The 24,165-nt window shown below is 38.8% G+C and overlaps 1 protein-coding gene across 1 annotated transcript in view; it reads right to left on the bottom strand.

The window, feature by feature from the left end:
• Positions 1-24,165, bottom strand: part of LOC137023480 (protein NLRC3-like) — a 60,981-nt gene that overhangs the window by 11,921 nt on the left and 24,895 nt on the right. Inside the window, exons 10-12 of the mRNA XM_067390646.1 lie at positions 23,203-23,373; positions 3,831-4,004; positions 18-191 (exon numbers count right to left, since the gene is read on the bottom strand). Coding sequence (XP_067246747.1) covers positions 18-191; positions 3,831-4,004; positions 23,203-23,373 — 519 coding nt within the window. The remainder of the gene's footprint in view (positions 1-17; positions 192-3,830; positions 4,005-23,202; positions 23,374-24,165) is intronic.

Genomic DNA, 24,165 nt, shown 5'->3' with positions numbered 1-24,165 from the left:
CTGTGAATGTTCCTCACCTCAATCTCTCCAGCTGACAGCATGAATCTTTCAGTACATCAGATAAGTGCTTTGCTCCAGTATTTTTTAGTTGATTCCCACTGAGGTCCAGCTCTCTCAGGTGTGAACGGTTTGGAAATAGAGCTGAAGTCAGGGTGTAACACTGTTTCTCTGTAAAACTGCATCCACACAGACTGAAGACACATAGAGAAAAGACAATGAATCAGATCTATGATGATCAAACTAAGATTTGTAAATATTTGTAATTCTCTCAGCATTTTCCAATTTAGAAATGTCAATAAGGAAATGCTATTTCAAAATGCAAAAAAGTTTACACAATTGCAGATCAACTTCATAAGTGGTTCTTCCATGTCAGTGTCATCATTTGGGTGCCATATCTGTCTCTACCACCAAATCAGATCAATAATATTGATGATCATTTAAGATTCTACTTAAGATTGCACTTAAGATTCTATTCATATTTTCTGTCAAATCAATTGCAGCCTATACATTTTTAAACTTCAGTCAGGACCACTTATGCCAAAAATACAATAGACAAACTTTTTAGTCATCTTTTATTGGCATATTTTGCTAAAGTTACATTTAGCAGTATGGCTCGTTCTAAATTCCCTGTCCTTTTCATGAGGTCCATTAAAAGCTAAGAGAGGGAACAACAGCTTCTGAGGACAACCTCCCATTTTTTAAACCGGGAGAGCAGCAAAAATCCCCCAACTGAGAACAGAGCATGCATCAATGACAACAGATTGACATTGATTAAGTTAAACACAAGTTTAGGGAGGAGGTGGGATGCAAAGCAGTGTTTAGTGGAAGCAGCCAAGCAGGCAGACTGAAGATGTATTTAAGTAACGCACACTGTTTAAGAGTTGCCAATTAAGTGCATAGGAATCAGATCATCTGATATGGGTGGAGTTAGAAATTTCCAATTAGCTGATGTCAGCTGATAGCAGAGCTCGACTACGAGGCCTGTCTGAACTAATGCAGAATGCTTGATTTCTCCAGGCATGGTGAAAAAAGAAATAAAAAAAGAAATAAAAAAAATATTGGTATTGGCCAGGGATTTTACATGCTATCGGCCATCAGCTTATAGTTTAAAAACAGCTGATGATCAGGGCTGATTATATCCTCTAAATAAAAAGAGGGTGGGATTAAGATAAATATCAGCTGATAGAGATCGGTGGCCAAACAATTGATACATCACAATTTGCCTTGTTCTGGAACAGGCACTAAATTGTGTTGCAGCTCAAGTCATATGTTTAGGCTAGACACCTGCTCGGGAAAGATTTTACAGTCCCGCTCCCAGGCCCTCCCACCAGATTCTGTCCTGCTCCTATAAAAACATATATAACCTTTTCCGGCTCCCACCTGCAACATTCACGCATAAAAGCTTACATAGATCATTACGTTCAATTTCCATTAAATAGTTTCAAGTTACATGTCGCCTTGCCACAACATCATAGCATAAACACTCTCTATAGAATATTTGTAATTAAAGCATCAACATTCACAAACCACTGTTAATTTCAGCAATCACAGGCTAAAGTGTGCATGGTTTGGCATGGCAGAATGCATGTAAAGATCACTTCCTTTCTAATCACTAAAAAGCTTTTTTGATGAGAAAGACTTCCGCAAAAGATGCACCGGTGTATCCTCGCTCTTGACTCCTCGACGGGAAGCTTCCTCACTCCTCACTCCTCGCCTCCTCGCGGTGCAATTAGAGAACTGAGATGTCCTTCAAGATGGCTGAGTTTGATCGGCTTCCGGGTCATAGGATGGAGGATGAAGGAGCGAGGAATGAGGAGGGATATTGAGAAGCACCCCCACTCTGTTATAATCAGTGAAGTTCACTGACTGCACAAAAAATCTTTTATAATGTCTACACTTTGTTTGTTATATTGAGAGGACTCATGAGCGAGTGGAAATCCAGCAATGAACAAAAACTACAGTGTTTTCAGCAGTGAGTGGATTCTAACTTAAATACATCTGATTGGTCATTGTGTAAAAGAAATCAACAGATATGTCTGTGATTGACTACTTTTCTCAATGCTGCAAAAACATGTTATAAATTAAAATGCCTGTTCTTGCATTGGTAAAACGGTTTTTATTTTATTTTAGTTGTTCTTGTTGCTTTTGTGCAATTGATGAATAATAATTTATTTGTTTTTAGATATTTTAGTTTTAAATGCTTCTATTTGAGGATGTCCCATGAATCATTTTATTCTCCCGGAACCCGCACTTATTCCCATCAAATCTTGTCCGCACTCTGTTGCGTTGGGTCCCACGGGATTGCAGGTCTCTATCCTCAACCAAATTTATGCACACATCAACATACTTTGAAGTAAAACCTCTGCAGATATGAAATAGAAGCTTTTGGAATTAAATACAATCCGTGAAAGTTATTTTTATCTAAATGTGTATGTTTTTGTTTGCTTAATTTCAATATATACTGTTATTGTAGCTGCTGAGAGAAAAACTGCTCTGACTCAAACAAATGAGGAAATAGTATTATCCACTACTGTAAAAATAATATTAAATGTAATGTAACATTTTATGTCACTAAAACAAAATACTCACGTGATTGTGTTGAATTGACAGTGTTTGTCCTGCAGTAGAGCAGCGATCTGATTCACTCGTGTGTCTCCTAGTTCATGTCCACTCAGATTCAGCTCTCTCAGGAGTAACGGGTTTTTACCCACAAGTTCTGTCAAATATTTACAGGCTTCCTCTGCAGCAGGACTTCTCAAAAACCTGCAGAAGGGAAGATGAAATTTCTGGCTTCATGGCTTTAAGCAAAATGTGAGAAACATCAGCACAGAGAAAACTGCATGTTTGTGAACATGTCCTTAAAAGGACTCTGATGTGAAGGAAGGTGAGTTGGGTCGGAGCAAAACTCTGCAGGACAGCAGCACTCAAGAACGATCGTCCCTGAGCTTGTGATATGTCTCAGATACAGTATGTAAACATTATCACATGGTAAACATATAAGTCTCCATAAACTCCTGACATCTGAGCCACTGAGGATGCAGTGGTGTAATTTTATTTATTAAGGGAATGTGTCCAGATAAATTCATATGTGCAAGTCATTTTACACCAGACTGCTTTGCACATGAGGGTCAGTAAAACACAGGATTTGCTCAGAAGTTGATTCTCAAAGATGGATCGATACCAACATGTTCATGATCCTGTTTCATAATGTTTGCAAATTGTCTTTCTGAATGTGTTTCGTTAGCATGTTGCTAATGTACTGTTAAATGTGGCTAAAGTTACCATTGTTTCTTACTGTATTCACGGAGACAAGAACAATGTCGTTATTTTCATTTTTAACCCGAAAACGCTTGCAGTCTGTATAATTCATATAGCATCTTCATTCTTCTTGAGCCTCTCCAACAGTGTAGCTTTAGCCAAACGGTTTGTAATGATCCATTTTGAGAGTTATATATGCTGTGTGAGCTTCTCCTGTATTATTTTTTTATTATTTTAAAGGCACACACACTAAATCAGCGCATTTTTTCTCCCACCCAAAAATAGGGAGTTAAAACATGGTATAATAATGAAAAGAAATCTGTGGGGTATTTTGAGCTGAAACTTCACAGACACATTCTGGGGACACCTGAAACTTACTTTACATCTTGTAAAAGGGGCATAATTGGTCACCTTTAATACCATACTACTGAATACCATCAGTACAACTGTACCTAAAGAAAACTCAGTAACCCCCACTGCAAAACTTGTGGAGCTTATTGTATTACTGAAAGAATATTTTGTATGAATATTTAGCAAGCATATATATTTTGTGTTATTTCATCACATCTCACCTCAGTGTCTTGAGTTGACAGTTCTGATCCTGTAGTAAATCATTGAGCTCCTTCACTCCTGATTGTCCAGGATCATTTCCTGTGAGATCCAGCTCTATCAGGTGTGAAGGGTTTGATCTCAGAGCTGAAGCCAGAGCTTTATAACCTTCTTCTGTGATACTGCAGTCTGACAGTCTAGAAAGAAAAACAATGTTTTAAAATTCATTAAGATAAAAAAGTTATTATATGATTAATATATTTAAACATTTCATATTGTTAAACAGTGTTGAGAAGCAGCTAGCTACAAGTAGTGATGCTACTGACATAACTACATTTTTCAGTATCTGGACAGTAGCTCAGCTACTTTTAAAAAATTGTAGCTTTTCCAGTAGATAACTACTTTTTACAAGTAGCGGTGTAGCGTGACCAAAAGCTACATTCCATTTTGCATCCTGATGAATCATGAGTCTGTAAGGCATTAAAGCAGCACAGCATCTTCTTCTTAATAGATAACAAACTATATTTGTTCATTACTGCCATCTGTTGTTACTTCATGCATTTTGTGACTTTACACCTCCACCAATAAGAGACTGATGATTATGTAAAGGACACACAGAAATTGATATTTCATGTGAATCAACTGCAATTTATGCAAACCAAAGATTAAAATGCTGTCTTTATTGAAGATTTAAAGTACATATTAACTTTTAATGTTATTATTCGTTCGGTTACGACAGTCAACACAATGAAACTCTCTCCAAGATGAATCAATGTTTCTATTATTATACTTCATCAAGATACCGGTAATACAATACGCATCAATATATCTTCACTTTGTGCTTTGAACTTTTCACTGCGGAGCGCTGCCGCTGCGCGCTGTGACTCCATGATGCTTCAAGCGCATCATTCTGCACACGGGATGCGCATAAGCGCTTTGTGCCGCTCTGTATGGTCATATTAAATTCCGTTCATATTATAATACTTTTGAGCAATGAAAGATTGTTAATAGCATTTTTTGTTCTGTCCTATCTATCATATGTTGCTGCATCATTTTAATTTTTATATTTTAATTATAAGACATTTAATAGCTTCTTCGTCCACATTTTCATATTTATTCACAAACTTATAGGATAAACAAATAGGCCTAGGCTATGCATTTATTTATATTATGAAAAGAAAGTATTATGAAAAAAAAGTTAAAGTCTGCGTCACTTTTCAGTTTTCATCTTTCATCTCATCTCAACACTTTTTGAGGATCGCGAGTGAACGCAATCATCTCTTCCTCTTTACTACTTTACAGAAGGAAATAAACCAGGGTTGCCAACTTTGGGACTTTGGCTGGAGTGAGACTTTGTAAAAATTTCAGTTTGTGCGTGTGCGCGGAGAAAATGTTTGGTAACCCTAATTTTAAAAACCAATGTCAGTCCATGCTTACTTAGTAGGCTATCATTGGGGTGAAATAATTTATTTTATTTTTTGTCAGTTTTGTTACGTGACAGGGGCGGAGCCAGACATTGTAAACATTAGGGGCCTAGCCCAAATCTGTCACGGTTCGCAGATGCATTGTTTCCTTCTTGTCGCGTGCTCTGTGTTATGACCGCAGTGGGTGTGTTTGTGTTTGTGTGCGAGTGTGTTTGTGGGTGTGCCCAGGCCACGTGGGTGATCAGTGGACCCAGCTGCCACTCATCACTCTCCCCACCTGCTGCTCATCACCTCAGTCTTTTTATACTCACCTCGTTCATCTCTCCTTTGTCAGATCGTTGTTTGGTGTCCTGTTCGTGGTTGTCTTGTCTGTTCCTGACCGGAGTCCCAGTTGTTCGTCGTCTCTCTGTGGATTACTGTCTTCGTGCCTTGTCTACTGTCTGGAACCTGGAATCATCTCACCGCCACTCTTCAGTCACCACGTCACGTCACCAGCCGACCATCTCAGTCCCTGCGCCACCTGAAGCCTGCCCGTTTTCATTGACTGTGTTTCTGTTACTGCTTGTTGTTGAATAAACGACGTTACTTGCATTTGCTTCCTGTAGTCAATCATGACAGAACGATCTGACCTAGGAGCGGAAGCAGCAAGCACTCAGCAGTCTTCACTGGAGGATTTCGTCAACAGCAGCATTCGTCGAATGGAGTCACAGGAGAGAAATCTCAACGAGACGGGTAGAGCAGTGCAGGCTCTCGTGGCGCAGGTATCCGAGCTCACCCAGCAAGTCCAGCTGCTTCGTGTTCCCGCTGCGCCGCCCACACCGGCCGTTTCCCCACCCACATCAGCGAGCGTCGCCGCTTCGGAGCCTCGTCTTCCAGTACCCGAAGCTTATTCAGGTGAACCAGGATTTTGTAGAGCTTTTCTGACACATTGTACCATGCACTTTGCTCTGCAGCCCCGCACTTTCAGCACCGAACAAAGCAGAGTGGCTTTCGTACTGACGCTTCTGACGGGGAAGGCGTCGCTCTGGGGAACGGCGGTGTGGGAGAACCAAGACCCCTGCTGTACCTCGTTCCAGTCACTCTCCGCAGAAATGAAGAGAGTGTTCGACCGCTCAGTCGCGGGGAGAGAAGCCGCCAGACAGTTGGCGGAACTACGCCAAGGAGAGAAGTCGGTGTCTGATTATTCCATCGAATTCCGTACATTGGCGGCAGAGTGTCACTGGAACGAGGAGGCGCAGTGGGACATGTTCCTGCATGGGTTGGCTGACCGTGTTCAAAGGGAGATCTACGCGCTGGACCTCCCCACCACGTTTAATGGTCTCGTCGACCTGGCGCTCCGGGTGGATGCTCGGCTGACCAGGGCCGAGCGGAGAAGTCCAGTCCACAGGAGTGAGGAAGTCCGGAGGTCCAGCGGCGGGGACACGGTCAGTCCTATTCAAGATCATGAGCCCATGCAGGTAGGTCGAGCTCGGCTTTCCCGGGAGGAGCGGGAGAGGCGGAGGTCCCAAGGACTTTGTTTATATTGTGGCAAGGCGGGACATTTCGCTTACAACTGCCCGTTAAAAGGGCAAGCCCGGCAGTAAGTTTGAGGCTACTGTCGGGTGGGATCTCCGCTGGAAAGTCCTCAACCACATCCACCCTCCTCCCGGTGAGATTGGGATGGTCACATCACCTTCACAACTGCAACGCACTTCTGGATTCCGGGGCAGAAGGTAACTTCATGGACCAATCTTTCGCCACCAAGTTCCACATTCCTTTCAGACCACTCACCGACAGAATCGCTGTTCACGCACTCAATGGACAGAGTCTTCCCACCATTTCTCACATCACTGAAGATATCACCCTGATCACCGCTGGCAACCATTCTGAACAGATTAAATTTTTTATTTTTGATTCCCCTCACACCCCCGTCGTCCTTGGTCATCCTTGGTTCACCAGACACAACCCCCGGGTAGACTGGGTCCAGAACTGCATTGTGGCCTGGAGTGAGGAGTGTCATAAGTCTTGTCTTGTCTCTGCTTGTTCGTCTGTTTCTGGTTCTGTCTTACAGGAGGAAGCAGTGGATCTGTCTACCGTGCCCGTTGAGTACCAGGACCTGAAGGAGGTGTTCAGTAAGTCCAGGGCTGCTTCTCTTCCTCCGCATCCCTACGACTGTGCCATAGATCTAGTACCAGGGAAGTCTCCGCCTAAGGGCAAGTTATATTCACTTTCGGTTCCCGAAAGAGAGGCTATGGAGAAATATATTTCTGATTCACTAGCAGCCGGGTTCATTCGCCATTCCTCTTCTCCAGCGGGGGCGGGGTTCTTTTTTGTGGGGAAGAAGGATGGTTCCCTGCGACCTTGTATTGATTACCGGGGGTTGAACAACATTACGGTAAAGAATACCTATCCTTTGCCGTTAATGTCTTCAGCCTTCGAGAGGTTGCAGGGAGCATCCGTCTTCACGAAATTGGATTTAAGAAATGCTTATCATTTGGTCCGCATCAGGGAGGGTGATGAATGGAAGACCGCCTTTAACACCCCTAGGGGGCACTTTGAATATTTGGTCATGCCGTTCGGGCTTTCCAACTCCCCAGCGGTCTTCCAGGCACTCGTCAATGACGTGCTGAGAGATATGGTCGATCAGTTCTTATATGTCTACCTGGACGACATATTGATTTTTTCCTCATCTCTCCAGGAACACGTACAGCACGTTCGACGAGTGCTTCAGAGGTTGCTAGTGAATGGGCTTTTTGTCAAGGCGGAGAAATGCGTTTTTCATGCACAGTCTGTTCCTTTCCTAGGATACATCGTGTCGACTGAGGGAGTACGCATGGACCCTGAGAAGGTTAAGGCTGTGGTAGATTGGCCTAATCCAGATTCCCGTAAAGCCCTACAGAGGTTTCTGGGGTTCGCCAATTTTTACCGGCGTTTCATTCGCAACTTCAGCCAACTAGCCTCTCCTCTGATCGCCTTGACCTCCCCCAAAACTACGTTCAGGTGGTCAGACGCAGCGGAAGCTGCGTTTGCCAAACTGAAGGCTCGCTTTGTTTCAGCCCCTATTCTCGTTGCCCCTGATCCATCACGGCAGTTTGTGGTGGAGGTCGACGCATCAAAGGTGGGGGTAGGTGCAGTGTTGTCCCAGCGTTCTTCCGCAGACGATAAGATGCATCCGTGCGCATTTTTTTCACATCGCTTATCTCCCACCGAGAGTAACTACGACATTGGTAATCGGGAGTTGCTGGCAGTCAAGTTAGCGTTGGAGGAATGGCGCCACTGGTTAGAGGGCTCTGGGGTACCCTTTATCGTCTGGACCGATCATAAGAACCTAGAATACATCAGAACTGCCAAAAGATTGAACTCCAGGCAGGCCCGGTGGGCACTTTTTTTCGGACGTTTTGATTTTACTCTCTCGTACCGCCCGGGTTCCAAAAACATCAAACCCGACTCTTTGTCTCGTATTTTTGACCGTTCCGAACGCCCGTCTACTCCCGAGTGCATTTTTCCCGAGAGATTAGTTATCTCCACACTCACATGGGAGGTCGAATCGAGAGTCAAGTCGGCTCTAGAAGGGGTAATGCCTCCGCCCGAGTGCCCACCAAACCGATTATTTGTGCCGGAGGAATTACGGTCCATGGTCATTCAGTGGGGTCATTGTTCCAACGTGGCATGTCATCCAGGAGTCAGTCGAACTAAGTTTTTGGTTAAGCAACGATTCTGGTGGCCTCTCATGGCTCGTGACGTTTGCGATTTTGTCTTGGCTTGCTCAGTCTGCGCCGTTGGTAAGACTTCCAATCGTGCCCCAGATGGGTTACTTCAACCGCTGTCAGTCCCTTCGAGACCCTGGTCCCATATCTCGCTAGATTTTGTGACCGCCCTCCCACCCTCCCAAGGGAACACGGTTGTTTTAACCGTAGTGGACCGGTTCTCGAAGGCGGCTCATTTTATTCCCTTGCCCAAATTACCCTCAGCCAAGGAGACAGCGGTTACGGTCATTGATCACGTCTTTCGGATTCATGGCCTCCCGGTAGACGTGGTCTCTGACAGGGGTCCCCAATTCGTTTCCAAATTTTGGCAGGAATTCTGTAGATTGCTGGGGGGCGACTGTTAGTCTGTCATCTGGGTTTCACCCCCAGAGCAATGGTCAGACTGAGAGAGCCAATCAGGATTTGGAGCGAACGTTGCGATGTATGGTCTCCAAGAATCCTTCCTCTTGGAGTCAGCAACTCTCAATGGTGGAGTACGCACACAATACTTTACCAGTGTCGTCCACGGGCCTATCTCCGTTTGAATGCAGTGTAGGTTACCAGCCACCTATTTTTCCCAGTCTGGAATCCGAGGTCGCGGTCCCCTCTGCCCACACCTTTGTCCAGAGGTGCCACCGAACTTGGACGAGAGCCCGAGAGACTCTCCTCCAAGTGAGGGAACGCACCAAGGCCAAGGCCGATCGCCACCGGTCAAGGCCTCCGGTTTACGTCGTCGGTCAAAAAGTGTGGCTTTCTACCAAGGACATTCCTCTCCGATCCGTTTCTAAGAAGCTTGCTCCTAAATTTATTGGCCCGTTCACTGTCACCAAGATCATTAGTCCGGTGGCAGTCCGCCTTAAACTTCCTCCAGTGTACAGGAGGATTCATTCCGTCTTCCATGTCTCCAAAATTAAACCTGTGTTTCATTCTGAGATTAACCCGCCAGCCCCGGTTCCCCCACCGCCGCGTCTCGTAGATGGGGAGCCAGCTTATTCGGTAACTCGTATTCTGGACTCTAGGCGGAGGGGACGCGGATTTCAGTACTTGGTGGACTGGGAAGGTTACGGTCCGGAGGAGAGGAGTTGGGTTCCTGCCAGGGACATTCTGGATCACACCCTTATCGAGGATTACAATCGACAGGTAAGGGAGTCGGGGAATGCCAGGAGGCATTCCTAGGAGGAGGGGTACTGTCACGGTTCGCAGATGCATTGTTTCCTTCTTGTCGCGTGCTCTGTGTTATGACCGCAGTGGGTGTGTTTGTGTTTGTGTTTGTGTGCGAGTGTGTTTGTGGGTGTGCCCAGGCCACGTGGGTGATCAGTGGACCCAGCTGCCACTCATCACTCTCCCCACCTGCTGCTCATCACCTCAGTCTTTTTATACTCACCTCGTTCATCTCTCCTTTGTCAGATCGTTGTTTGGTGTCCTGTTCGTGGTTGTCTTGTCTGTTCCTGACCGGAGTCCCAGTTGTTCGTCGTCTCTCTGTGGATTACTGTCTTCGTGCCTTGTCTACTGTCTGGAACCTGGAATCATCTCACCGCCACTCTTCAGTCACCACGTCACGTCACCAGCCGACCATCTCAGTCCCTGCGCCACCTGAAGCCTGCCCGTTTTCATTGACTGTGTTTCTGTTACTGCTTGTTGTTGAATAAACGACGTTATTTGCATTTGCTTCCTGTAGTCAATCATGACAAAATCTATATTTGTCCAAAGACATTTCAATTTTCTATTAATAGCTTTACTGACATGAAAGGAGCTTTTGTTGTCGTATTCTTGTTCAGAAAATGTACATTATTTGACACTGTAATTTGTAAAACTTTGTTGGATGTACCTCCGCTAGGGGGGTCCGGGGGCATGCCCCCCCGGAAGAAAATTTTGTACATTTTAAGGTTAAATGCATCAATCTGGTGCACTCTGGAAACTCAAAATTAAGAGCTTCAACCCATGTACAGTGTGCAAATTGAACAAAGAAACAGCATTGACTTGTACCTGGACATTAAAAAGGGTTCAAACATTTTTTTTTACAATACTTTTGTACTCATTTCTTTTTAAAAGATATATCCTTGAGCTTTTATTTTGATCACCAGATCACCAGCTGATCGCGTGAGCAAATGCGCTCACTTCTCTTTAAAACACGCAGCGCGGACATACTTAATCACTGTCTTTTGCTGTTTTATAAAGACACTAAGCCATATCACAGTTTCGATTTTAGTTCGTTAGCGTTAGTATGTTTTAAATTTTCAGTTCATTATGAAACGGTGGCGGCAACAGAGGGTCATTAATGGAAAACACTAAATGAAAGTATAGCTGATAAATGTGCTAAAGTTGTCATATCGGTTGTTATATAACAAAACGTATATAACGTACTCGGTTACTTACGTAACCTCGGTTCCCTGAGAGATAAGGGAACGAGTATTGCGTTGCAAACGCTATGAGAAAACTCCTTTTCTCGAGAAAATAACGGCCATGGTGTGTAAAGCAGAAGCAGCCTGGCCAGCGGCGGAGTGTGCACGATCCTATGGAAGGCCGTTTCAGCATAAAAACGTTCCAGCATTACTCGTCGTAATTATATTTTTACTAGTAACAATTAAATTAAAGAGCTCTATAATTTAATTTGTACTAGTAACAATTATGATTGTAGAGCTCTCTAATTGAATTATAGAGCTCTGCAATTGTATTCTTACTAGTAACAACTGAATTGTAGAGCTCTATAATTCAGTTTTTACTAGTAACAATTCCAATTAGAGAGCTCTACAATTCATTTATTACTAGTAAGAATTCAATTGTAGAGCTCTGTAATTCAATTGTTACTAGTAATAATCCAATTGCAGAGCTCTACAATTCCACTACAGAGCTCTCTAATTCAATTGTTACTAGTAAAAACTGAATTATAGAGCTCTCTAATTGTAATTGTTACTAGTAAAAACTGAATTAGAGAGCTCTTTAATTCAATTCTTACTAGTAACAATTCTAATTACAGAGCTCTATAATTGTATTATTACTAGTAAAAACTCCTATTCATGAGATGCAAAACAGATTGCAGATTTCCCGCCTACAAAAGTGCATTTCAAAATAAAAGCCCTGTAGCGTGGTTCTAAAGAATCCTGAAATATTTTACAGACTTAGGTAACATATTAATCATGTTCACATTAAAGCAAAATTAAGATGATGCCTGAGATGAAAGCCTATATTTAGTCGTTATATTCATTCACCTTTGTATATTGGTAAAGCTAAGAGCCAAGAACACTCCATATCACTGGACATAATATATGGTGAAATGCCCTAAGCCACCCAGTGTTTTGACAAACTTGATATTAAGGAGTATAAATTAATTTTAAATATTTACAGTGTTTAGTATTGTTATGCAATAATAGAATGATTATCGCGGATATCTAATACAAAATAAACACCTTTAGTTGATTATCAATTTGTGTTAATAATAGGCGATTTGGCGCTGGGATGTGTTGTTTTTGAAATTATGTTGTTGAGTGCTCGTTGTCACTGTTATCAGAGGCGCGTGCAACAGGGTTCACAGCGCTCGTGCACACGGATTAGCACTTCAATCTATCGCTGTTGCGGAGACTCTCTATTCGATACGTTGAAATCACAAAAAACAAAATACATATAAACGTGTCCCTGCTCTTGATATACAATCACTGATGAACATCTTTGGTTTTAATGAGAAAAAAAAAAAAATAACATATGGTTGGGTTAGAACCGGGAACCTCTTACATCCTATACGGAGAAACTGCCACCAGCCCATCAGGACATTCAATTATCAAAGGCGGATCGTCTTATTTATTAACTAATGTACATACTCTCGAGACTAACGACATTATAGCAGATGTAGGAAAACTATCATATTTGAACACATTTATAATTTTAATATCTTATTATTATTATTGTAATAATAATACAACATACATTCCCACCTCCCCATACACATTCTTGTCCCACCCACTTTTTAAAACAAAGTTACGCCACTGACCCCAGTTGAATATGCATAAGGCACGATTAGCATAATGATATGTCGCCGAATACAGAGCTCTGTAATGCAATTGTTACTAGTAAGAATTGCTATTGTAGAGCTCTGTAATTCAATTTGTACTAGTAAGATTGCAATTACAGAGCTCTCTAATTCTAATTGTTACTAGTAAGAACTGAATTATGGAGCTCTGTAACTTAATTCTTACTAGTAACAATTCAATTAGAGAGCTCTGTAATTCAATTAGAGAGCTCTATAATCAAATTGTTACTAGTAACAATTGAATTAGAGAGCTCTATAATTTAATTATTACTAGTAAGAATTACAATTAGAGAGCTCTACAATTGAATTCTTACTAGTAACAATTTGATTATAGAGCTCTATAATTGAATTACAGAGCTCTCTAATTCAATTGTTACTAGTAACAATTATGATTAGAGAGCTCTGTAATTCAATTGTTACTAGTAACAATTACAATTAGAGAGCTCTCTAATTCAATTGTTACTAGTAACAATTGAATTAGAGAGCTCTATAATTCAATTATAGAGCTCTGCAATTATACATATCTTTAATGTGTATTTTTACTAGTAATAAATCAATTAGAGAGCTCTGTAATTCAATTGTTACTAGTAAGAATTCAATTAGAGAGCTCTATAATTGTAATTGTTACTAGTAAAAATTCAATTAGAGAGCTCTATAATTGTAATTGTTACTAGTAAGAATTCAATTAGAGAGCTCTATAATTGTAATTGTTACTAGTAACAATTGAATTACAGAGCTCTATAATTGTAATTGTTACTAGTAAAAATTGAATTAGAGAGCTCTATAATTGTAATTGTTACTAGTAAGAATTCAATTAGAGAGCTCTATAATCCCAATTGTTACTAGTAACAATTGAATTACAGAGCTCTATAATTAAAAATGAATGGACGTCAATGGAGACATATGACTAGTAATAAATGAATTGTAGAGCTCTCTAATTGGAATTGTTACTAGTAACAATTGAATTAGAGAGCTCTATAATCATAATTGTTACTAGTAAAAATTGAATTATAGAGCTCTGTAATTGTAATTGTTACTAGTAAAAATTTAATTGTAGAGCTCTATAATTGTTATTGTTACTAGTAAAAACCGAATTAGAGAGCTCTACAATCATAATTGTTACTAGTAAAAATTGAATTATAGAGCTCTGTAATTGTAATTGTTACTAGTACAAATTAAATTATAGAGCTCTTTAATTTAATTATTACTAGTAAAAATATAATTACGACGAGTAACGCTGGAACGTTTTTATGCTGAAACGGCCTTCCATACGATCTGGGAGTGCTGAAGACGTTCTGCGCGGCTTTGATGGGTACGCGGCCACAAATGGGCGGCGACCGCTTCTTCCAGTGGCAGGAGCTTCACATATCCTTTTTCCTCAGTGCCGTCAACATAGAGCGTTAACTGTACGTACACTGCACGTACACACCGCCGCCGACTTGAGCTGCAAAGCTCTGGCCGCTTTGTCAAAGACGCTTGTCAAAAAGTACGGGGAAGCTTGACGCTTTGGCCACTCTGAATTTTGAGTGCGCGCGTGCGGCCGGGGCTCTCTCTCTCTCTCTCTCTGCTCTTGCGCGCTGAAAATTTCATATTTTGAACATTATCCCGCCAGTGTGGCGGATAGCCTTTTGAGATTTACTCGCCAAACGGAAAATCTACCCGCATTTGGCGCTTGGCGGGTGTTAATTTCGGACCCTACATGAGACTATTTTATTGAGCAATTTAGCAAGCCCACATCATAACGCACGTCAGACAACATTTGCAACTATAGTTGAAGTCTGTAACTTAGTCTCGGCACACAGACTGATTAGGCAAGGCTACGTCTGTAGTGACAAGGCTCACCATTTTATTATTTGCTTACCTTGATTGTCTTCCAAACTTTTTACAGTCTATGCTTCCAAACTTTCACACACTCCGACTCCGAACCTATGCTCCGAACTCTCTCTGAACTTCTCACACGCAACTGACGTATCAGGTGCAAGGTTTTCAGCCAATCAACGATCAGAGGATACTGCAGTGAGAACGTTGTACGGAGATGTAACAGCTGTGGGCCTTAAACTCCTCTCCTATGGAAGGCCGTTTCAACATAAAAACGTTCCAGCGTTACTCGTCGTAATTATATTTTTACTAGTAACAATTAAATTAAAGAGCTCTATAATTTAATTTGTACTAGTAACAATTACAATTACAGAGCTCTATAATTCAATTTTTACTAGTAACAATTATAATTGTAGAGCTCTCTAATTGAATTCTTACTAGTAACAATTACAATTATAGAGCTCTATAATTCAATTTTTACTAGTAACAATTATGATTATAGAGCTCTATAATTCAATTTTTACTAGTAACAATTATGATTATAGAGCTCTCTAATTCAATTGTTACTAGTAACAATTCCAATTAGAGAGCTCTACAATTCATTTATTACTAGTCATATGTATGGAAGGCCGTTTCTATGGAAGGCCGTTTCAGCATAAAAACGTTCCAGCGTTACTCGTCGTAATTATATTTTTACTAGTAACAATTAAATTAAAGAGCTCTATAATTTAATTTGTACTAGTAACAATTACAATTACAGAGCTCTATAATTCAATTTTTACTAGTAACAATTATAATTGTAGAGCTCTCTAATTGAATTCTTACTAGTAACAATTAAAATTATAGAGCTCTATAATTCAATTTTTACTAGTAACAATTATGATTATAGAGCTCTATAATTCAATTTTTACTAGTAACAATTATGATTATAGAGCTCTCTAATTCAATTGTTACTAGTAACAATTCCAATTAGAGAGCTCTACAATTCATTTATTACTAGTCATATGTCTCCATTGACTTCCATTCATTTTTAATTATAGAGCTCTGTAATTCTATTGTTACTAGTAACAATTACAATTATAGAGCTCTCTAATTGAATTCTTACTAGTAACAATTACAATTATAGAGCTCTCTAATTGAATTCTTACTAGTAACAATTACAATTATAGAGCTCTCTAATTGATTTATTACTAGTAAAAATACACATTAAAGATATGTGTAATTGCAGAGCTCTATAATTGAATTACAGAGCTCTCTAATTCAATTGTTACTAGTAACAATTGAATTAGAGAGCTCTCTAATCGTAATTGTTACTAGTAACAATTGAATTACAGAGCTCTCTAATTCAATTGTTACTAGTAACAATTGAATTAGAGAGCTCTCTAATCGTAATTGTTACTAGTAACAATTGAATTACAGAGCTCTCTAATCATAATTGTTACTAGTAACAATTGAATAAGAGAGCTCTGTAATTGAATTATAGAGCTCTATAATCAAATTGTTACTAGTAAGAATTCAATTGTAGAGCTCTCTAATTGCAATTCTTACTAGTAATAATTCAATTATAGAGCTCTCTAATTCAATTGTTACTAGTAACAATTTGATTATAGAGCTCTCTAATTGAATTACAGAGCTCTCTAATTGAATTGTTACTAGTAAGAATTAAGTTACAGAGCTCCATAATTCAGTTCTTACTAGTAACAATTAGAATTAGAGAGCTCTGTAATTGCAATCTTACTAGTACAAATTGAATTACAGAGCTCTACAATAGCAATTCTTACTAGTAACAATTGCATTACAGAGCTCTGTATTCGGCGACATATCATTATGCTAATCGTGCCTTATGCATATTCAACTGGGGTCAGTGGCGTAACTTTGTTTTACAAAGTGGGTGGGACAAGAATGTGTATGGGGGGGGGGGGGGTGTTGTATTATTATTACAATAATAATAATAATAATATAAGATATTAAAATGATAAATGTGTTCAAATATGATAGTTTTCCTACATCTGCTATAATACAATATCGTTAGTCTCGAGAGTTAATTAGTTAATAAATACGACGATCCGCCTTTGATAATTGAATGTTCTGATGGACTAGTGGCAGTTTCTCCGTTTAGGGTGCAAGGGGTTCTGGGTTCTAATCCAACCATGTGTAGTTTTTTTTTTCTCATTAAAACCAAAGATTTTCATCAGTGATTGTATATCAAGAGCAGGGATACGTTTATATGCATTTTGTTTTTTGTGATTTCAACGTATCGAATAGAGAGTCTCCGCAACAGCGATAGATTGAAGTGCTAATCCGTGTGCACGAGCGCTGTGAACCCTGTTGCACGCGCCTCTGATAACAGTGACAACGAGCACTCAACAACATAATTTCAAAAACAACACATCCCAGCGCCAAATCGCCTATTATTAACACAAACTGATAATCAACTAGAGGTGTTTATTTTGTATTAGATATCCGCGATAGTCATTTTATTATTGCATAACAATACTAAACACTGTAAATATTTAAAATGAATTTATACTCCTTAATATCAAGTTTGTCAAAACACTTTGGGTGGCTTAGGGCATTTCACCCTATATTATGTCCAGTGATATGGAGTGTTCTTGGCTCTTAGCTTTACCAATATACAAAGGTGAATGAATATAACGACTAAATATAGGCTTTCATCTCAGGCATCATCTTAATTTTGCTTTAATGTGAACATGATTAATATGTTACCTAAGTCTGTAAAATATTTCAGGATACTTTAGAACCACGCTACAGGGCTTTTATTTTGAAACTCACTTTTGTAGGCGGGAAATCTGCAATCTGTTTTGCATCTCATGAATAGGAGTTTTTACTAGTAATAATACAATTATAGAGCTCTGTAATTAGAATTGTTACTAGTAAGAATTGAATTAAAGAGCTCTCTAATTCAGTTTTTACTAGTAACAATTACAATTAGAGAGCTCTCTAATTCAGTTTTTACTAGTAACAATTGAATTAGAGAGCTCTCTAGTGGAATTGTAGAGCTCTGCAATTGGATTATTACTAGTAACAACTGAATTACAGAGCTCTGCAATTGAATTCTTACTAGTAATAAATGAATTAAAGAGCTCTCTAATTGGAATTGTTACTAGTAAAAACTGAATTATAGAGCTCTACAATTCAGTTGTTACTAGTAAGAATATAATTGCAGAGCTCTATAATTCAATTAGAGAGCTCTACAATCATAATTGTTACTAGTAAAAATTGAATTATAGAGCTCTATAATTGCAATTGTTACTAGTACAAATTAAATTATAGAGCTCTTTAATTTAATTGTTACTAGTAAAAATATAATTACGACGAGTAATGCTGGAACGTTTTTATGCTGAAACGGCCTTCCATACGTTTCAGCATAAAAACGTTCCAGCGTTACTCGTCGTAATTATATTTTTACTAGTAAAAATCAAATTAAAGAGCTCTATAATTTAATTTGTACTAGTAACAATTACAATTATAGAGCTCTGTGTAATTGCTCTCTAATTACTAGTAAGAATTGCTATTGTAGAGCTCTGTAATTCAATTTGTACTAGTAAGATTGCAATTACAGAGCTCTCTAATTCTAATTGTTACTAAGAACTGAATTATGGAGCTCTGTAACTTAATTCTTACTAGTAACAATTCAATTAGAGAGCTCTGTAATTCAATTATAGAGCTCTATAATCAAATTGTTACTAGTAACAATTGAATTAGAGAGCTCTATAATTTAATTATTACTAGTAAGAATTGCAATTAGAGAGCTCTACAATTGAATTCTTACTAGTAACAATTTGATTATAGAGCTCTATAATTGAATTACAGAGCTCTCTAATTCAATTGTTACTAGTAACAATTGAATTAGAGAGCTCTGTAATTCAATTATAGAGCTCTGCAATTACACATATCTGTAATGTGTATTTTTACTAGTAATAAATCAATTGAAGAGCTCTGTAATTCAATTGTTACTAGTAAGAATTCAATTAGAGAGCTCTATAATTGTAATTGTTACTAGTAAAAATTGAATTAGAGAGCTCTATAATCCCAATTGTTACTAGTAACAACTGAATTACAGAGCTCTATAATTAAAAATGAATGGAAGTCAATGGAGACATATGACTAGTAATAAATGAATTGTAGAGCTCTCTAATTGGAATTGTTACTAGTAACAATTGAATTAGAGAGCTCTATAATCATAATTGTTACTAGTAAAAATTGAATTATAGAGCTCTGTAATTGTAATTGTTACTAGTACAAATTAAATTATAGAGCTCTTTAATTTAATTGTTACTAGTAAAAATATAATTACGACGAGTAACGCTGGAACGTTTTTATGCTGAAACGGCCTTCCATATTATAGAGCACTGCAATTACACATATCTTTAATGTGTATTTTTACTAGTAATAAATCAATTGAAGAGCTCTGTAATTCAATTGTTACTAGTAAGAATTCAATTAGAGAGCTCTATAATTGTAATTGTTACTAGTAAGAATTCAATTAGAGAGCTCTATAATTGTAATTGTTACTAGTAAAAATTGAACTAGAGAGCTCTATAATTGTAATCAATGGAGACATATGACTAGTAATAAATGAATTGTAGAGCTCTCTAATTGGAATTGTTACTAGTAAAAACTGAATTATAGAGCTCTACAATTCAGTTGTTACTAGTAAGAATATAATTGCAGAGCTCTATAATTCAATTAGAGAGCTCTACAATCATAATTGTTACTAGTAAAAATTGAATTATAGAGCTCTATAATTGTAATTGTTACTAGTAAAAATTTAATTATAGAGCTCTTTAATTTAATTGTTACTAGTAAAAATATAATTACGACGAGTAACGCTGGAACGTTTTTATGCTGAAATGGCCTTCCATACTCTCCTGTCATTAATACGCTGTGGTCTAGTCATCAACAGAAAATTAACGGATTGGAGAAAAATGGATTTTGGCGTGACATTTCTTGCGTGTGCGTGAGAACGTGAGATTGATGCTGAAAGCGTGAGTGTCACGCCAGATGCATGAGAGTTGGCAACCCTGAATAAACATGAATGAAAATCAAAAAATATGTTGAAAGTTGCAGTAGATTACCGAAATCTGTATCACGTCAATTCAATCAGTGTTGTAAACAATGTCACGTATACCTCAGAAAAGCCATTCGTTGACCATAAACTTATAGTCAGCAGCAAGAAAAATAAAACAAATTATTTAAAACAAAACGGATTAGAAACTTAATTATGTAAGCATAAGTATTACAATATAATAAAATGTTCAAACTGGGTGTGTGTAATCAAACGCATGTTTTCATTTTATTCTGGACACTGAACTCGCGCTCTGCTGCCACACTGGAGCACACTCACCACCTACTGGACAGTGGTGTGAATTACAGTTACAAGCTACATCAGCCTCAGTAATCTGTCAAAATGACGGACAGGCTGCAGATTTTTTCCCTCACTGCTAAAAAAAAATTCCATTAATGACGGAAAAATGTTCGGTTAACGCGACCTTTGAGATTATATATTATATACACGCCACATTACCGCCGGTGACACTCCACGACCGCGGTGGCGCGGTTGTCATGCCGACCGTCACAGCCCTAAGTGAGGCATACAGTTTATTAGGTAATTTAGCACTTTTCTTATTACTTGAATATCGGATTGGATCGGGACAAAATGACAAAATGGGACAATACTGAATCCCAGGTATCGGTATCGGAAGCGAAAAAGGCGGATCGGTGCATCTCTAGTTAAAATGAAGTTTATGTACAGCCCTGTCATTTATTTCACCAGATCACTGAATACTAAAGAGAATAGTTTTTGACAAAAATAGGAGGACAAGTATAAAGTGTTCAAGTAATTTTAAGCATTTTGATTGTTGTCTGTGAATGTTCCTCACCTCAATCTCTCCAGCTGACAGCGTGAATCTTTCAGTACATCAGATAAGTGCTTTGCTCCTGTATTTTTTAATTGATTCCCACTGAGGTCCAGCTCTCTCAGGTGTGAAAGGTTTGGAAATAGAGCCGAAGTCAGGGTGAAACACTGTTTCTCTGTAATACTGCATTCACACAGACTGAAGACACAAAGAGAAAAAACAATGAATCAGATCTATGATGATCAAACTAAGATTTGAAAAGATTTATAAATCTCTCAGCATTTTCCAATTTAGAAATGTCAATAAGTTAGGAAATGCTATTTCAGGATGCAAAAAAGTTTACACAATTTCAGATCAACTTCATAAGCGGTTCTTCCATGTCAATGTCATAATTTGGGTGCCATATCTGTCTCTACCACCAAATCAGATCAATAATATTGATGATCATTCTGCACTTAATATTCCATTAATATTTTATGTCAAATCAATTGCAGCCTAAATATTTATACTTCTTAAGCCAAAAATACAATAGACAAACTTTTTAGTCATCTTTTATTGGCATATTTTGCTAAAGTTACATTTAGCAGTATGGCTCGTTCTAAATTCCCTGTCATTTTCATGAGCTCCATGAAAAGCTAAGAGAGGGAACAACAGCTTCTGAGGACAACCTCACATTTTTTAAACCGGGAGAGCAGCAAAAATCCCCCAACTGAGAACAGAGCATGCATCAATGACAACAGAAAGACAATGATTAAGTTAAACACAAGTTTAGGGAGGAGGTGGGTTAAAAAACAGCGTGCAGTGGAAGCAGCCAAGCAGGCAGACTGAAGCTGTGTTTAAGTAACGCACACTGTTTAAGAGTTGCCAATTAAGTGCATAGGAATCAGATCATCTGATATGGGTGGAGTTAGAATTTTTCCAATCAGCTGATGTCAGCTGATAGCAGAGCTCGACTACGAGGCCTGTCTGAATTAATGCAGAATGCTTGATTTCTCCAGGCATGGTGAAAAAATAAATAAAAAATAAATGTAAAAAATATTGGTATTGGCCAATAAAAGCGATTTTGCATGCTATCGGCCATCAGCTTATAGTTTAAAAACAGCTGATGATCAGGGCTGATTATATCCTGTCAATCAAAAGAGAGTGGAAATAAGATAAATACCAGCTGATAAAGATTGGTGGCTGAACAATTGATACATCACAATTTGCCTTGTTCTGGAACAGGCACTAAATTTGTTTTGCAGCTCAAGTCATATGTTTAGGCTAGACACCTGCTCGGGAAAGATTTTACAGTCCCGCTCCCAGGCCCTCCCACCAGATTCTGTCCTGCTCCTATAAAAACATATATAACCTTTTCCAGCTCCCACACGCAACATTCACGCATAAAAGCTTACATAGATCATTACGATCAATTTCTATGAAATAGTTTCAAGTTACGTGTCGCCTTGCCACAACATCATAGCATAAACGCTCTCTATAGAATATTTGTAATTAAAACATTACATTCACAAACCACTGTTAATTTCAGCAATCACAGGCTAAAGTGTGCATGGTTTGGCATGGCAGAATGCATGTAAAGATCACTTCCTTTCTAATCACTAAAAAGCTTTTTCGACGAGAAAGACTTCCGCAAAGGATGCACCGGTGTATCCTCGCTCATGACTCCTCGGGAAGCTTCCTCACTCCTCACTCCTCGCCTCCTCGCGGTGCAATTAGAGAATTGAGAAGTCCTTCAAGATGGCTGAGTTTGATCGGCTTCCGGGTCATAGGATGGAGGACGAAGGAGTGAGGAACGAGGAGGGATATTGAGAAGCACCCACACTCTGTTATAATCAGTGAAGTTCACTGACTGCACAAAAAATCTTTTATAATGTCTAAACTTTGTTTGTTATATTGAGAGGACTCATGAGCGAGTGGAAATCCAGCAATGAACAAAAACTACAGCGTTTTGAGCAGTTTTGAGCAAAAACCTGTTATAAATTAAAATGCCTATTTTTGCATTTGTAAATCGTTTTTTATTTTATTTTAGTTGTTTTTGTTGCTTTTTTGCAATAGATGAATAATAATTTATTTGTTTTTAGATATTTTAGTTTTAAATGCTTCTATTTGAGGATGTCCCATGAATCATTTTATTCTCCCGGAACCCGCACTTATTCCCATCAAATCTTGTCCCGTGCCGCACTCTGTTGCGTTGGGTCCCACGGGATTGCAGGTCTCTATCCTCAACCAAATTCAAATTCACACATCAACATACTTTAAAGTAAAACCTCTGTAGATATGAAATATAAGCTTTTGAAATTAAAGCATATATGTGTACTTAATTTAAACTATATACATTCTGTGAAAGTTATTTTTATCTAAATGTGTATATTTTTGTTTGCTTAATTTTAATATATAATGTTATTGTAGCTGCTGAGAGAAAAACTGCTCTGCCTCAAACAAATGAGAAAATAGTATTATCCACTACTGTAAAAATAATATTAAATGTAATGTAATATTTTATGTCACTAAAACAAAATACTCACGTGATTGTGTTGAATTGACAGTGTTTGTCCTGCAGTAGAGCAGCGATCTGATTCACTCGTGTGTCTCCTAGTTCATGTCCACTCAGATTCAGCTCTCTCAGGAGTAACGGGTTTTTACCCACAAGTTCTGTCAAATATTTACAGGCTTCCTCTGCAGCAGGACTCAAAAACCTGCAGAAGGGGAAATGAAATTTATAGCTTTAAGCAATATGTGAGAAAACTCATCACAGAGAAAACTGGCTTGTGAAACTGCATGTTTGTGAACATCTGGAGACTCACAGAACTGCTGTAGAGAGATACAGTGATACAGTGAACACGGGCTTGATGGCATTAAAATACAGTGTCAGAAACATTTAAAGGGGACATATCATGAAAATCTGACTTTTCCCGTGTTTAAGTGCTATAACCAAAAGAGCCAATTATTGATTAGTAAAGTGTCACTGCAGCTGCTGTTAGAAGCTCCGGTTGCTATAGAAACAGGCAGTGTTATCAGACTTGCGCTCATGACTGCACATTGGCTGATTTATCATGAAAAACAAGCTTTTTTAAACTCTACTTGAACATAAAAAACAAGCTATATGAGACTGTTGTTGTCAGATTTCATTGGCGTTTTTAAAAATGAAATTTAATCGTAAGCTTAGTGAACAGTTTGAGAATTTGATGTTTGCCCATTCAAAAAGATAGGAGCTGCACTTGGATGCCTGAGAGACGTTTCAAATATGGCTGCTGAGTGAAATGACTTGTCTTAAAAGGACTCTGACGTGAAGGAAGGTGAGTTGGGTCGGAGCAAAACTCAGCAGGACAGCAGCACTCAAGAACGACTTGATGAGCTTGTATATATATATATATATCTCAGATACAGTATGTAAACATTATCACATGGTAAACATATAAGTCTCCATAAACTCCTGACATCTGAGCCACTGAGGATGCAGTGGTGTAATTTTATTTATTAAGGGAATG

Source organism: Chanodichthys erythropterus, chromosome 7 (assembly GCF_024489055.1).
Source record: "Chanodichthys erythropterus isolate Z2021 chromosome 7, ASM2448905v1, whole genome shotgun sequence".
NCBI lineage: Eukaryota > Metazoa > Chordata > Actinopteri > Cypriniformes > Xenocyprididae > Chanodichthys > Chanodichthys erythropterus.
The sequence above is the reverse complement of the archived record's forward strand: the minus strand, read 5'-3'. Positions and strand labels throughout refer to the sequence as shown.